This window comes from Cyanistes caeruleus, chromosome 4 (genome assembly GCF_971803275.1).
Source record: "Cyanistes caeruleus chromosome 4, bCyaCae1.hap1.1, whole genome shotgun sequence".
Lineage (NCBI taxonomy): Eukaryota > Metazoa > Chordata > Aves > Passeriformes > Paridae > Cyanistes > Cyanistes caeruleus.
The window spans coordinates 81944658-81959376 of NC_141704.1; the positions used below are offsets into that span (position 1 = coordinate 81944658).

General features: G+C 49.2%; 1 protein-coding gene across 3 annotated transcripts in view; it reads right to left on the reverse strand.

The window, feature by feature from the left end:
- Window positions 1-7352: 7352 nt before the first annotated feature.
- CECR2 (CECR2 histone acetyl-lysine reader) overlaps window positions 7353-14719 on the reverse strand; it is a 98108-nt gene continuing 90741 nt past the window's right edge. For 2 of the 3 annotated variants that reach the window (XM_086886078.1, XM_086886077.1), the window contains one exon: window positions 7353-14681. In XM_086886078.1, the coding sequence (XP_086742204.1) occupies window positions 14676-14681 (6 nt within the window). In that variant the 3' untranslated portion in view covers window positions 7353-14675. The remainder of the gene's footprint in view (window positions 14682-14719) is intronic. The other variant, XR_015285946.1, reaches the window with a different exon arrangement.

The following is a 14719-nucleotide window of genomic DNA, read 5'->3' on the forward strand; positions in this document are numbered from 1 at the left end:
AGAAACATCTGTACAGGAGCATTCTCGGGTTAAAATCATACTGACAACGTGCCAAAAATGTCATTTCCCAGCCCTTGTTACATGCTGGAAATCAAAAGCTGTGGAAATCAAGGCTAGCACATTATTTTAGGTAGTTCAAGGCTGATCTGTTGGGAGAGATTGCAAAGAAATTATCAAGGGTGGTCCCTCCCCAGCATGCCCAGAGAGGGGCAGTTATCTTTGGCAAAATTTCTTTCATCCACACGTGCACAGTCTCTACCTTGCTCCCTTGGGACCACTGCCTGCAGTGCCACTGTACCTCCTTTCTCCCAGCAAAGGCCACTTCTACTCAGGTGGTCACAGACAAAACCTTTTTTGGAACATCTGGAGAAAGGCTGGTGCTTCTCCTCTTGAGGACTGAGTAGGAGAGAGGAGCCTCACTACCAGCAGCAATATTCCAGAAGTTAATCCCAAAGCAGAAGAAAACTATCAATGTCTAAAAAATTAAATTACAACTGTTTTTCCCATATACACAAGAAATAAAGCAGTTCAAGCACAGACAGTTGTTCCATGCTCTTGCTCTCAGCTCCAAACCCTTCAAAGTGCTGGCTAGCATCACTAGGACACCAGGAATTGGGAGGCTCCTTTCACCTGCTGCCTGGGTGACTTGCCAGGTGTCTTTAGCTCTGTGGGATAGGACTGCTGAGTCAGTGGACTTTGGGAATGGGCACATGAGAATTTTAACACTCAGGACACTCACATCTCACCTCTGTGTGGCAGGAAGTGCTGCTGTTCTCTGTGTGGGGGAGCCGTTCTTGGTGAAGAGCATGAGCAGTTCATCACTCCTGCTCTAAAACCCTGGAAACTGAAGTGTTGATCCCAGCATAACAGTGCTTACAGCTGCAGTGCAGGCTAAAGGTGATAACCTATTAAAAACCTTTAAAAATGTTCCTTCTCCAGCTCTGTCAATGCCATTCAGCAGCAGGACATTCCTCGGTCTCCTCCACATTACATTGGCAGGCACGAGCTGTTTGCTTTCATCCAAGCTGAAGCATTTGCCTTTCAGTTTCACCAAGTGACCTCTTGTGAAGTCATCTGGAGTTGTAAAGTGAATTGGATCAACCATCTGGCTTTTTTTTCTGTTCCCCATTTAATATATTGCTACCATATCTCCCTGCATCTGAATGGTTTTATTGCTCTGTGCTAACCATTCCTTTTTCATCCTGTGTTTCCCTTTTTCAAGGAGCACCATGTAGTGACTGCAAGGTCTCTGGCTAGGGGGAAAAAGGAAAAGATCTCTGTTGTGCTAGGGGGAAAAAGGAAAAGATCTCTGTTGTGCTAGGGGGAAAAAGGAAAAGATCTCTGTTGTGCTAGGAGGAAAAAGAGGAGAGAGGAGCTTTGGAGCAAAGCCTTGGAGCTCACCAAAGCTTGGCTGTTTTATCTCCATAAAGAGGTGTCCATGCTGCTGAGTGGGTTTCTGGCATGCAGGCATCACTCTTTGCTTTGATTTCAACCTTCTGACTGGTAATTTAGGCCAGCCCTTTTGGTTGTGCACTCAGACTGGTAAAAGTTAAAAGCATTTACTAGTGGCGTATGCCCCAAATAAATACGTTGATTTATAAATTATGTGCAGCTATTACTGCACTAATTATAAAGCATAACAAAACTAGAAATTAAGAAAGGATTATATAAATATGAAATTAATATTTTTTTTATTTATTAATAGTGCAAAATGTATTCTTCTCCTGCACCCTATTTTCTTCTGCATGCATCTCACTTTGGAGACCTGTGGTGTACCAGGAAAGCTTTCCATGCTGGTGAATAGTAGTAACCTCTGGGCTGTAGAGGTGTTTTATCACACCCAGTGTATCCACAGGGATCTCAGGACTTCAGCAGAGGCTGAAGGAGATAAGAGGGCTGCAGGAATTTGCAGGGGGCAAAGGCAGACATCTCCAGGGGGTGTCCTGGTCACTGTGGGAAGCTGTGACACCTCCCAGCCATCGGGGGTGGGAGGTTCAGGGGTGCTGCAGAGCAGCCCCTGGGTGACAGGTCCCTGAGCCTCCCACCCAAGAAGCACCAAAAGCCAGAGGCAGGGAAGCAGGGTGGAAAAGCCGCCAGGCATTCCTGGCTCACCCCGAAATGCGGTTTGTGCGAGCTAAGGGTGCCTTTCCCTGCTGGCGCAGCCTGGACTGCAGGCAGTGCCAGAGAAGAGATGGGGGTTTGGAAAGCAAACAAAGGAAGGGAAGGAAAATATCTTGGAGAGGAGATAGAGAGCGTTAGGAGTCTCTTGGGAGGCGCAGGGGGGTGTGTGCACACACGTGAACGGAGGATGCAGCGCCTTTGATCTCCCAGAACATCTGGTCCGTGGGCACCCGCCTATGGGGCAGGCCCAGGGCCCTGCCTGCCTGGGACAGGGGATGCACCCAAAGCCTGGTGCTGTTTCCCATGCTCCACAGCCCCTCTCCTTCAAAGCACTCAGGCACTCAGCCCTGCTGGAAAGGCAGGCACTTGTGGCTCCTCTCCATTCCCACGCCCGCCAGCACCCAGGGCAAGCACTTTGGTGCCCGGCTTTAGCCCCTCAGAGCCACCCCATGGAGGAGGGTCTGGGCTGTGGGGAGAGCAGCAAAAACAGGGCCTGGGGGAAGGAAAGGAGAGTGGCTTTAATTTCAGTGAGACCTGAGAATGGGTGCTCTGAGCCCACACAGCATGGCATGTCCCCTGAGACAGGCACGGGACACAGGACAAGGAGGGCCGTGTTTAGTGTTTTGGTGGTGGCAGATGCTAAATGCCAACAGCCCTGGGCTCAACACCCAGTGTATGGGGATGTCAAAGAACCCCAGTGCTGCTGACTGAAGTGCACACAAGGAGAGGTTTGGGTTTGGTGAGTCAGGCAGACAAAGTACAGGTAGGGAGGGAAGTGGTGTGGGCATTCAGGCACACAGGTTATCAAGCATAGCAGCGATTAACATGGGAGCAGAGGATTATTCCTACTGAGAGGTCTGGTTTGCCTTCTCCAGGCTTTTGTGTGCCTCCCAATCCAAGGAGCTACCTCACACAGCCTAAGGTTCTCAGTTTGAGGTGTAAAAGTCTTTCCCTTCTCCCTGAGCTCAACAGATCCTCATCAAACAAGGAAATAAGCAGCACATTTCTCCATCTGATGCTCTGCTGTGCCTGGAAGTGAGCACACAGCTGCTGCTTCCTAGGGAAAAAGCCACCCTGGTTGTCATGCAAGTGATTGGGGTGGAAAGGAAGGTCTGGGTGTTACAAAGGGGACAGGTGAAAGATTGCAAGCCTCCCTGCTGAACCCAAAGCCTAGGTGCTTTCCAAGGGCCTGATCAGGGGGATAACTGACAGAGGAAGTTCCCAAGGGAATCTGTGTTTAACAGCCGGGAAGTGCGGTAGGATGCATTTCCCTAGGGAAGCGGAGATCAGAGGGAGGGGAGGCAGGGGCAGGCAGCCAAGGGAAGCAGAGCAGACTGGTATGCACAGGCTGCATTTCCTCAGGGGAGATTTGTTTCATATGCAGGTATGTCTTCAAAGGGGACACCGGGGTGCAGGGGAGCACCAGGGATGCTCCAGGGATGAGCTGCCCCCCTGGGAACTTGAGTGGAGAGGCAGGTGTCTGTGGGAGCCAGCCATTTCCCAGGGGGGAGTTCAAGTTAGCTGCTGATTTTCCTAACAAAACACAGCCCTACAGGATCTTCCAAAAACCCATGCAGCCTGGAAAAGCCAGGGACCAATAGGAGCTGGGACTTGGGAGGTGGTAAATCTGCTGGCATCTCCCATTTTGCCCAAACTCCTGCTGGAATTCCGGTGCTGATGCAGTCCTGGCTCTGGGCACAAGCTCTGCAGCACATCTTTCCCCACTCTACTGATGGAGCAAATTGTAATCCAACATCCCTCTTGGGATAGAAAATGAAAGCAAACTCTCAAATCTCTCTTGTGGCCCACACAGAGAAGTTTCCCTCAGTGAATCCCACGTCAGGAAGTTTGAGTTTCCAGCTGAGCCAGCAGCGAGGCATCCCCCCCTGCCTCCTCACCAAACCTGAGGGGCAAAGCCACGTCCTTGTGCCCCCTGCCCCTCGTAAAAGCTCCCCCTTCTCTTCCCAACCCTCTCCCCAGGCCAAGCAAGGGTTTGATGGATTGCAATCCTCCTCTGCCATGGTCAAAACAAAGGTCACGGCCCGAGGAAATTGCTAACAACTTTTGCCCACCGGCCCCGGAAGAACGGGAGCATTCGTGACAAGGGGGTGAACTTTTTATGATCCCTCCACCCTGGCAGTCTGTTTGGGAAAGGAATTTTAAAAAGTGGCCAGGGAACGTGAGGCTTCCGGGAGCTGACACCAGAGGAGGGGCTCCTGGTTCACCCTTTGGCAAGCCCTGGCCGCTGTCCCTTCCCACCTCCAGCAAAACCTCTCTCTCTCTGCTGCTGGGCAAAGAAAGGAATCCCCATCTGGGGGCTCTTGTTATGGTTCAGAACAAGTTTACTTTTATTTCAGCACTTGGGAGACCCAAAACTTCTTTTTGGGAGACCCTAATCCTCGTTTTTGGGAGTGTATAAACATCCAGGCACCAAGGCTGCACCTCAGGCCACGGCTGGGAACGAGGGGCTCAGGTACATTCTCACCAGGCAAAATGGCTTTGCTTTTTCCTCCTGTGCCTCTGACTTCTCCACCAAGCAAAATCTGCAGCTTTCAGGGCTGGAGGAGATACAGCAGAGTGCCACCCTTCAAGAGATCCCTGTCTGCTTGGAGAAGCTGCATTTTAGATCTCAATGTGTGTGTGTGGGGGGGGGGGAAATCAAAATTTTGAACATATGAGTGCATTTATTTTTCCTTATAAGTGTAAGTGACTACAAATAATTTGTTTTAGCCTAAAACTGAGTCTTCCTGAGCTATCACAAATGTCCTTGTCCTGCCTTTCTATGTGAGGTAGTCTCTCCCACACCAAAGTGTGGCAACTAACAGGAAAATTCAAGATGGGAACTTTACCTGCAAGATGATTTATTTTTTAGAGAAATACACAAAACCAATCAACACCCTCTGCCCCCCCCAAAAAAGCCCAGCAGAACCCAAACCCAAAAACCCCCAAAAAACACTGATTGTGGCAAAGACTTTCTGGTTCTTCTTTCACCATTAGGCATTTCCAAAATGCTGCATTTAGCTCCATTACAGCTGCATCATCCTCCAGCTGTAGCAAAGCCAGCCTGGAATCAGAGCTTTCCTCAGGGTGTGCCCCTTCATGGGGGTAAGTGGCTGCCATTTATTTCCAAGCCCAAACTAAACTGGTTCCTACTGAAACTGGTTCATCAAATCCATCCCCAGTTCAAGCCTGCATGAACAAGTTGCTTTAAAATGGCTTTTTTTGGGGGGGGGAAAAATGCTGGGTTTGGGGAGCATCCCTGTTATCAGGGAGAAGGATGCTAGAGAGAGAATTTAAGCTTCAGCCTAAGAGCTCAGGAAAGCTCCCTTTGTACAAGGGGTGGGAGTAGCTTTGCCAGCTCATGGAAGGAAGGAAAGAGGAGAAAAATTTTAAGAATTGTGGACAGTAGTAGAAAGAAAGGTTGAAAAAAATAAGGGGACACGTGGCTTGGTTTGACACAGCCCGTTACACTCGTGACAGCATCTTGTCAAGATCAGGACATGGCATTTCCTATAGCACAGATAAGCTTTGTCCTTGCCTGGGCTGCTCTAAAAGGAGGAACTCTCATCCACCCCTTCCCCAGGACTGGTTCCAATTAGTGCCGACTCCACTCTGTGCCGGCTTAGCCCCAGGATTAAAAATCTCCCCATGCCAATCCCCTCTGACCCAAACACTTCCTGGGACTGATAGGGCAACCAAATTCCTCCCCTTCCTAAATTGGACAGCTTGCTCTTGTCACCCCAAACTCCAGCCCCCGTGGAGGGGAGAGGGGAAGGGGGGATATGTGACAGAGAGCAGCCCTTCATCCTTCCCCAGGAGCCAAGGTCCTCAGGAGCCTTTGCAGGGCCTGGAGCTGCAGCCATGCTGGGAAAAACCCTGCTGGGATGTTTGATTTCATCTGCCTGCCCTGAACAGCAGGGGCAGCTCTGGCACCTGGCTGATGGGTTTGGGGTACTCAAAGATGTCAGGGTGCAGCCCAGGATGGGAAGTTGCCTACACATACTCCTGTGAGCTGCTTTGGCCAGAAACTGGCCCCTGGCTTAGCCAGTAATAATGGACCTGCACCATGGCCAAATGATTCCTGGGCATCTCTTGGCAGAGGCAGCTCTGGTGCTGAGAGCCAGGAGAGCGAGCTCAGCTTGGGAGCAGCCCCAGCCCCAGCGAGGATCCCCCAGGAGGGGCAGATGGAGCCCACGGAGCGAGCAGGCTCTGCTGCAGGGCTGTTTTGGCAGGAGATATGAGCATCTGTTACCAGCCCTGGAGGAAACAGAGGGAGATTTCACTGGATAGAGCTGAGGAGGAGAGAGAAAGGGCTTGCAGCATGCACCTGGGAGCCTTTGTGCCCCCAGCTTTGTGCTGTTCATCCTCACATGCCTCCATTTGCTGGCACCAGCTTTTAAGGAAAATCACCTTAATTTTGTCCTGATGCAAAGCTGCCGACTCAGCAGAACTGAGCAAGTTATTGATTCAGGGAGCAGCTGTGCAATGGCCAAGTGCAAGCTGCCTCCATTCACCTACAGCAGGCACCTTCCAGCATGAAACAGAATGGCCAGCTCCTGGCTGTGATGCTGAAACCCCAGTGAGAAAGAGCTAAGTTGACTTTAAACACCTCCCTGTAGGGAGGGCTGCAACCCCTGCTCCATCTCACGTGGGAGACTGAATAAACAGCAAACAACAAGTGCCCTTTTGGGCCAAATATTAAATTGGACCAACACACACAGGCTCTGACAGCCCCTGAGGGCCATAATTAAACCAGCACAAAGGGGAGTCACAGAGGCTACATCAGCTCCTCCTTAGCAGCTCCAAGGGCTCCTTTCAGGGCAGCCACTGAGAAGTTTCACCTGGCTGTGGGGGCACAGACTACCTGAGCCCCAAAATCATGGTGTGTTTTGGGCAGAGAGGCAGGCTCCCCAGCACACCTGGGCTGCAGGAAAACCCACAGCCCAGCAGGGATTTTGGGAGGAAAGCAGTGACACCGTCTCATTTCCACAGCTGGGTTGTTCATGGGCGGACAGCTGTGCTTCTGAACGGGAAATGATCCCGATTAGCTTTCCAGGTGCTCCCTTGTAAATGGATTACAGGTGGTACAGCACTGTCTGACTGCAGTCCAGGGCTTTGTCCCCCTGAAAAAAAAGCCCTCTGTGTTATCCTCCCACCCCCATCCGCTTCCCCTTGCAAAGGAAGAGGGAGACCATCCAGGAGACAAGAAAACACACATACAGCAAGGGTGATTGCTATTTTAAGAATGTACTTTATACAAAATAACCAATTCATATGGAAATAAAATCTACAGACCTCCAAGGATCAAGATTTTAAAAAAGTTCTTTAAAAAAATTACCCAACACACAGTATTAAACTAACTATTGAGGTAACTGTCGCTCTTGGGGAACAAAGGTAATCAGCAGACCAAGACAAAATATACACAATATAAAAATAAATAGCATTCCCCTTTCCAGTATTGACCAGGAAAGTTCACACAACTTTGCAGCAGCAGGAGAGAGAAGAGGATCCCTGACACTGTGCTCTACAGGATGGGGAGGGAGGTGGGGGCAGCAGGTGATGGAGAGGTGCAGCCCCTGAGGCTGGGGACAGAAGTGTTGGGACCAGCAGCTCCAGCAGAACTCCTTCTTGAGCTGATAAACTGAGCCCATCCAGTCCAACCTTTCCTAAAGAGCATGGGCAGCTGTTCAGCCCAGTTTCCAACTGAGCTGAGGACAAGCAAGCCCAGTCCTCGAGGGGTACATCCCAGCACCCAGCAAAACATGCCAGTGCAAAGCCCCACTGCAGAGGTCAGATTTCCCCCACTGGCAGAGGCATTTTCACAGCTTGGTGTGGGAGGTCTCTGCTGCAGCCTCAGCTCACCCCTCCTGTCACCCTGGGACAGCTGCAAGCCATTGACAAAGGCCAGGCTTTTGCCCCCACGGCCACCAGAGCCCTCCCTGCCCAACAACAAAAAGCACAGCAACATAAGAACAGCCTCACCCAAAAAGAGCAAGGCCCCCGTTTTCTCCTTGTGCCCCCGACAGACAGATTACATTCTTTACAAACTTACAATAATACAAAAACAACCCCAAATGTTACCCAACTTCAGAAAAATGAATGGATGTAGTGGCATAGGCTCCCCCAGTCCTCCCCAGCAGTGCCCAGTGAAGCAGCAGTGGGTCACTCTCTTTCCCCAGAGGCATTAAATCAGTCATTCACCCACCCCTCTTCCATGTGCTCTGCTCTGTGCATGGATGGATGGATGGATGGATGGATGGATGGATGGATGGATGAGGCTCAACTTTACCCTTCCCTCTCTGCCTCCTCAAACACAGAAGCAGCAACCCAGCTCTCTCATGGCTTCCTAAATCCACCCTCCAGTCTCTGGGAAAGCAAGCATGATAAAATGTAGGGCCATAGAGAGCACCTAGCTTCCCACTGAGACTGAGAAGAACCCCCCAGTGTGTTCCACTGTCATCTTAGCCCTAAAACAGTACAGGAAGGTCAAAGCTGCACTGCTGCACGTTATTATTGCTCAGAAAATGATCGGGCAGCAGAGTTCATTGATCCAGCAAGGAGGAGAGACGAGAGTTTTCACAGTTGTACACAATATATGCACAGGCATTTTTAACCTAAACCCTCCTGGAGGTAGATGTGCCAGGATCACTTGTGAGAGCCCTGCACTGGGACCAGGAGCAAATCCTTGTACTGGCAGATGGACAGACACCGCTGTGCCCGGCTGGCAAACCCCAGGGGCACACAAGAGAAGCCTTGTGAGCCACTGAGGACACCCCAATTCCATGAGGAGAGTAAATGTGCCCTCCCCACCTGCTGTCTATGTGTGTGCAGAGGAGGCAGCTGGCAAGGCCAAGCCTCTGCCCTTGTGCTCGTGTGGGCAGTGAGATTTCATCTCCGCACTTGACAGCCACGACTGCAGCGCAGCCAGCAGAGGGAAAGAGACTGGAAAGCTGCTGGCATGTGATACAAAAGGGGATCAGAGGACTTTCCAGACTGAGAGTTGAGGCCTGAGCTCCTGTAGCTGCCTCAGAAAGGGAGATTGGCTCCCCTGCCATGCTCCAGTGCTTGAGTGCACCAGGTGTCGGGGGGCCCCTGACTCACTTGATGCCCAAAGGAGTCCCCAGTGGCTCTCTGCTCTAACTTTGCTCACAGCAAGGGAATTGTGCTCACACAGAGTCAGTTCTGCTTTTAGTCAGAAGATATTCCACTTACTGCCCTTCTGCTAAGGGAGCCAAGTGTTTCCAAATAAAAGGGGCAAAGGACAGAGGGACTTGCTGGAGTTGGTGAAAATCCCAGTTAAGCATCAGTCCTAATTCATCCTTTGTCCCCTCTTTCCCTGGTGGACGTAGCTCTTGCTCTCTCCTTGATGCACTGTTCACTTTGATATCCACTTTTCAAAAAGAGGAAGACCTTTGCCAAAAGAAATCTAGGCCATGGCTGCAAATGAAGGAAAAAAAGCCCTCAGCCAATGCAAGACCAGCAGTGTTAGATCTACAAAATGCTCCATGGTCTCTCAAATCCTGCATGTGAGCCAAGGTGAGACAGTGAGCAAAGAGGGAAGAGCACAACACAGCTCGCTTCAAAGGTGCACTTAGAAGTTACTATCTAGTTTCAAATCCATTAGAACCTGTCCTGAATTTCCCTGCCTAAGGGTAGACTGAGCCTTGCCTAGCTGTCTCCCTGTTGGGACACAGCTGGAAATGGGTCCCTCCCAGCTCTTTTGCAGAGTGAGAGGTGGGCAGAGTGGAAACCAGAACATGCAGTTCATTATGTGCTGGTTAAAAAGAGTTCTCCTTCGGAGTGCTCACCCCCAGCTATGTTAGACAGCTACACAAGGGGAGAGGCTGCAAGGGCAACCTTTGAGATGCTCTCTCCCTTACAACAAACTCTTCAAGCTCCCAGGGGCTGCAGCTGCAGCCCTCCTTGCACAGCCTGCTCAATGCCAGCCTTGCAGGAAGGACCTGGCACTCACACAAAGCAAAACAAGAATCATGCAAGAGCAAACACCTCCATTCCTCCACTGATGCACCACAGTAAAAAACCTTCAAGGGGTTGCTCTGATTAAGTGCAGACCCAGTTGCACAGCTGCTCTGCAGTAAGGGGAACCAGGACCAATTACACCATCACAGATTCCACTGTTGGTCCAAGCCAACCTTTGGGATGACACCTCCCTGTCACTCATTTCAGCACCTTCTCTGAAATTCCACAGAGCATACAGCAACACAGTCTTTTCAGAAAAGGAAAGCAGAACGAAGCCATCAAGAACAAAGAAACCACCCTGGCTGAACAGAGAGATGAACAAAAGCCTGACAGGGCTCAGTGGAGAAAATAAAGAAAGGTTGTTTTCTAATTATACTTTCATTTTAAATGGAGAAGTGTTGGGGTGAGAACCTGCAGGGGAGCTGCCTCAGTCAGCAGAATGAAAGACAGCCTCTGTGACTTGCTTTCAGATAAGCCATCATGAAGCTGATAGCTCTCCAAGACCCTGAGAAACCACACTTACAAAAATATACACAGGCGATTTGCTTCGGAAAGTCTGCATGGGAAAGGCGTTTGGCAGACAAGAAAAAATCAGAAGCTTCCAAGAAAAGTGTCTCCATCTACTTCAAAGTCACAAATCCAACCAGTTGGGCCTTGAAACTTTGAATTTACTTTCCTCTTTTGTCCTCCTCATTGCAGGCTGGTGCCTTGGATTGCTACAAGTGGTTTGGTGGGTCACACCATGGAATTTAGACTGCAAACTTCTTCTAAACACACCTAAGAGTCCCAGTGAAGCCTCAGGGACTGCCCTTTCCAGTTGAATTGCCAGGGCCTGTATCACCTAAGATGCCCAAAGATTCAGAATCTCAGGGGGATTTTATACAATGGCCTTTGCAAAGGCAACTTGACATCCTGGGAACACCACCCACCACTTAGGAAGGAGGAAGTGGTGGGGAGAGCAAGAGGCTAAAAAGGTAGAGTAGCATACAAAGCTCTTCTGAGAATACTGGAAATTTTTGTCATGCTTGAGCACTGTCAACTTCATAATTGTTCTATGTATTATATAATCTCATTCAACATGAAAGACATAATTGTAGCAAAACACATCCTCCAGATAGGAAAAGTAATAGCTACAGGAAATTTTGCAACGTCACTAGTTCAGGATGCTTTCTGAAAAAGGACCACCTGGTAATATATGGTACTACAGCAACACTGAGGGATGCACCAGAGTTGCTCTGTATTGTGTTAAAAATTTTATAAAGTGGCACAAAGTATGGCACTCAAAAACCACATTATTTTAAAATGCAGCTACACTTGTCCTGCACTGCACTCCAGCCCATGGCACAGAACACCACTCTGTACATAAAGAGCTCAGGTGCTACTCTTCTAAATCCCTCAAACCTCTCTTCAACAATATCTACAAAGCAGCACCGTTTGGAAATCATAAAATTCACATTATCTGCTCCTCCTTACATTTGCATGGGTATTCCAGCCCAGCAATCCTCTCCCAGGGCTGTGCCCTCTGAGGGGACTCAGTGTTCAGTGATTTGCTCAGGTTGTACCTAAAGAGATTAAGCTCTGATTTTGAGGGGATCCCTAGATATTTGTAAGAGGGAAAGAAAAAACCCCCAAGCCTCACTTATGAACAAAGCATTTGAAAGTCTGGAAACTCTGTTCTAAAACTCCACCTCAGCATGTCCTCTCCTCAAGAAAGCCCAGCCATGGTTCCCTGTATTCTTTATGAGTACTTTTCTAACAGAAACCATCTGTCCTCACAACAGCAGCTTGTTAGCCACTTTAATAAAAATTACTGACAACATCAAAAGACGTTTACCTAGAAACCCTCCCAGGAGGAGTCAGCTTCCCTACTTGGTTTTGTCTGCCACCTGCAAGTCAAACCCTTCTTCCAGATTTGCCTCATGGCAGTTGAAGGTATCTATCACTGTCTAACACTCCACTACCCTCTCCAGGCAGATCACAAGCAATTCTTGCCCTCCTTAGTTGTCTCCTGTTTTGATTGAGGCTTGGTACTCATCCAGAAGCCATGACCACTAGAACAGTGTTTTCAGTGCCAGTTCCAGCTGAAGTGTGCTTCAGCTTGCTTGGAGAGTTTTTATAGCTTCTAAAAACCTCCTGTTCCACAATGTTCACAATGGGCTGAATGAAAGGCACTTCAAATATTCAGCTGTCTGTGATACAGAAGACAGGCTGAAGTATGACAGGGCTTCTATGTAGAATCTATATTCACATTTCCAGAGTTTTCAATGCTTTGCTACAAGTTATATTTTCCAGTTCCTCTGTTTTTAAATCTGTTATTATCTACAGTGAACTAAAGACTGCTCTACAAGTACAAACTGTGTTTGTCCTAGGTTTGTTGTCTTAAAGAGGAGTTATACCTGCACAATTTTTCATTAAGATCTACTACTGCTCCTGTGTCTCTGTTCAGTGAAGGATCTAAGCCTGCCTTTTGGAGCAGCTGGGGCACCTCTGAAAACCACTGCCAACTGATGAGCCAGATTTGGGACAAATTTGGAAGAGACATAATATTCTTAGCTGGGGAAAGCAGTTACCCATTTCTCAGTCAAAGGTCAACCTTCAGGCTCATTCCAGTCTACATCAATCCACCAGTCACAATTTCTCCCTGACAGATGAATAGAAGTGGAAAAACAAAAACTACACCAAAAAGCTTTTTGCTCTTCCAAAAGCTTAGGACAGAAGGAGCAATGGCTCAGTCAAATGTTGCCTCCCATTTACTTGAGCAGCTCTGCCAGCTTGTGGTACATCTACACAGCAGGACAAAGGCAGTACAGTCATGCAGCCTGGTGCAATCCAGCTAAAGATATGGGTGATGCCACCATCCAAGACAAGAAAGCAGACAGAAAAATTCTCCAGAAACTGAAGACAATATCCCTCCTCTAGCTGGCAGCACAGACTAAAGGGCATGCTGCTCTGTCCTTCTGCTGCCATACTCAGTCCAAAATCCTCTTTTTAACCCCTGTCCTCTCCCAATGCAGCCTGCTCTCAAGAGCTACGCTCCCAGCAGCTCTGGCTGCCCAGTCTCATAACTTAACAACTCCCCTGTTTAGCTCCAGCTTCCTCAAGAACAATCAACTGCTTGTTAGCTTTAAGATGGGAATAAATGCAGCTGAAATTCCTATGGAACTTGCTTGAACAGCAGTGGCTGTCCAAGCACTGGCACAACAGGGTTTTTCCCAGTGCAGTACTGCCACTGGCCCTGTAGGACCTGCTGCTTTAGAAAGTTAAACCAACTCAACTCGAGCATGCAGCCCTCTTGTCCCTCATCTAACTCTGAATGAGTGCTTGAGTACATTCCAATTCACCTGTGACTTGCAAATGCCAAATCCAACAAATGGCTCACACTGCAGTAATCCTACCATTCCCCCAAGGCAGCCTCCTGCTCTTCCTCCTCAGCAAGAGTGCTCAGGAAGCCTCTGGCACTTTCTGCTTCACTGCTGCTGAGAAGTGAATATAGCCCAGGGTCAGAGAAAGAGGTGGGGACTTGGCTCCTCTTCTTGGGCAGCAGGGCAGTAAAGATTTGCACAAAATTTCTTCTACTAGATAGGTGCTGCTCCACCTACAGCCACACTGCTTTCACCAAAGTCAGTTTTAAGATGACTGCTTATGCCATTTTCTGTTTTCTAGAGCACACATTTCTTCTATCAGAAAGGCAGGGAGAAGGGTACTATACTAGCAGAAGGGACAATGCCATGGGTGTCCTGCCCTGGTTTCAATTCCTGGTCCTGGTTTCCTTGTTCCCCCATGATGACAGGAGCTGGAAGTGCACTCAGGCCCTGGATCCAGAGGGGTGGGGGTGAGAGCGGAAGGAGGAAGAAGGCAAGAGAAAGAGGAGGATCTGTTATGCTCCTGAGCAATTCCCGCTATTAAGTCAACCAGCTATGGGGTCGTGTCTTGGTTGTAGAGGACAGGAAGGAGGACAGCAAGTCATCCATCATACATTTCCTCACCTCTCCCCAGTTCCCCCAAACCCTCACCCTATCCTGAAAGATTTCAGTGTGATATGATTGTAAACAGTTAACAATTCCTCCAGTGCTAAGCCCACTACAAGCTGGGCCCACCCCCTCCCCCATTATGTACAATACATTCACCAACAACAAAAATTTATTTAGAAAGGCAACAGGTTAAATTCTGTAAACTGGATCCAGCTCCAAAACACACACACGTTAATACTACAAGTAAAATTCCATCATCGTCCTCTTCCACCCTGAAAAATATACCTGAGTTTAGCAGTCCATGAAAGTTTCCAGCCCCACCCCCGCCCTCCCCACCCGAAAAATCCCTCAAACCCTGAATGAGACGCAGTCTCTGGTCACGGAAAGCCACTGGAGTTTGGGGTGCCCTGCGATGGAGAGCCAGCTGCTCAGCTGGCAGGGTCCCAGCACCGGTTTCCCACACAAAATCCGGCACGGTGCCGTGTTCCGCAGCCCCGGGAAGCTCCCTGCTGTGAGGGGAGGGTGGGAGCAAGGCTTGCCCCTCCTCTCCGTTGTCCAAATCATGTGTGGCTTTCCTCTTGGTGAAGTCAGTCCTTTCTTGGACTAGCTCTGGAAGAGGAAGAACAAGAGTTGGAGGCTTTAACTGG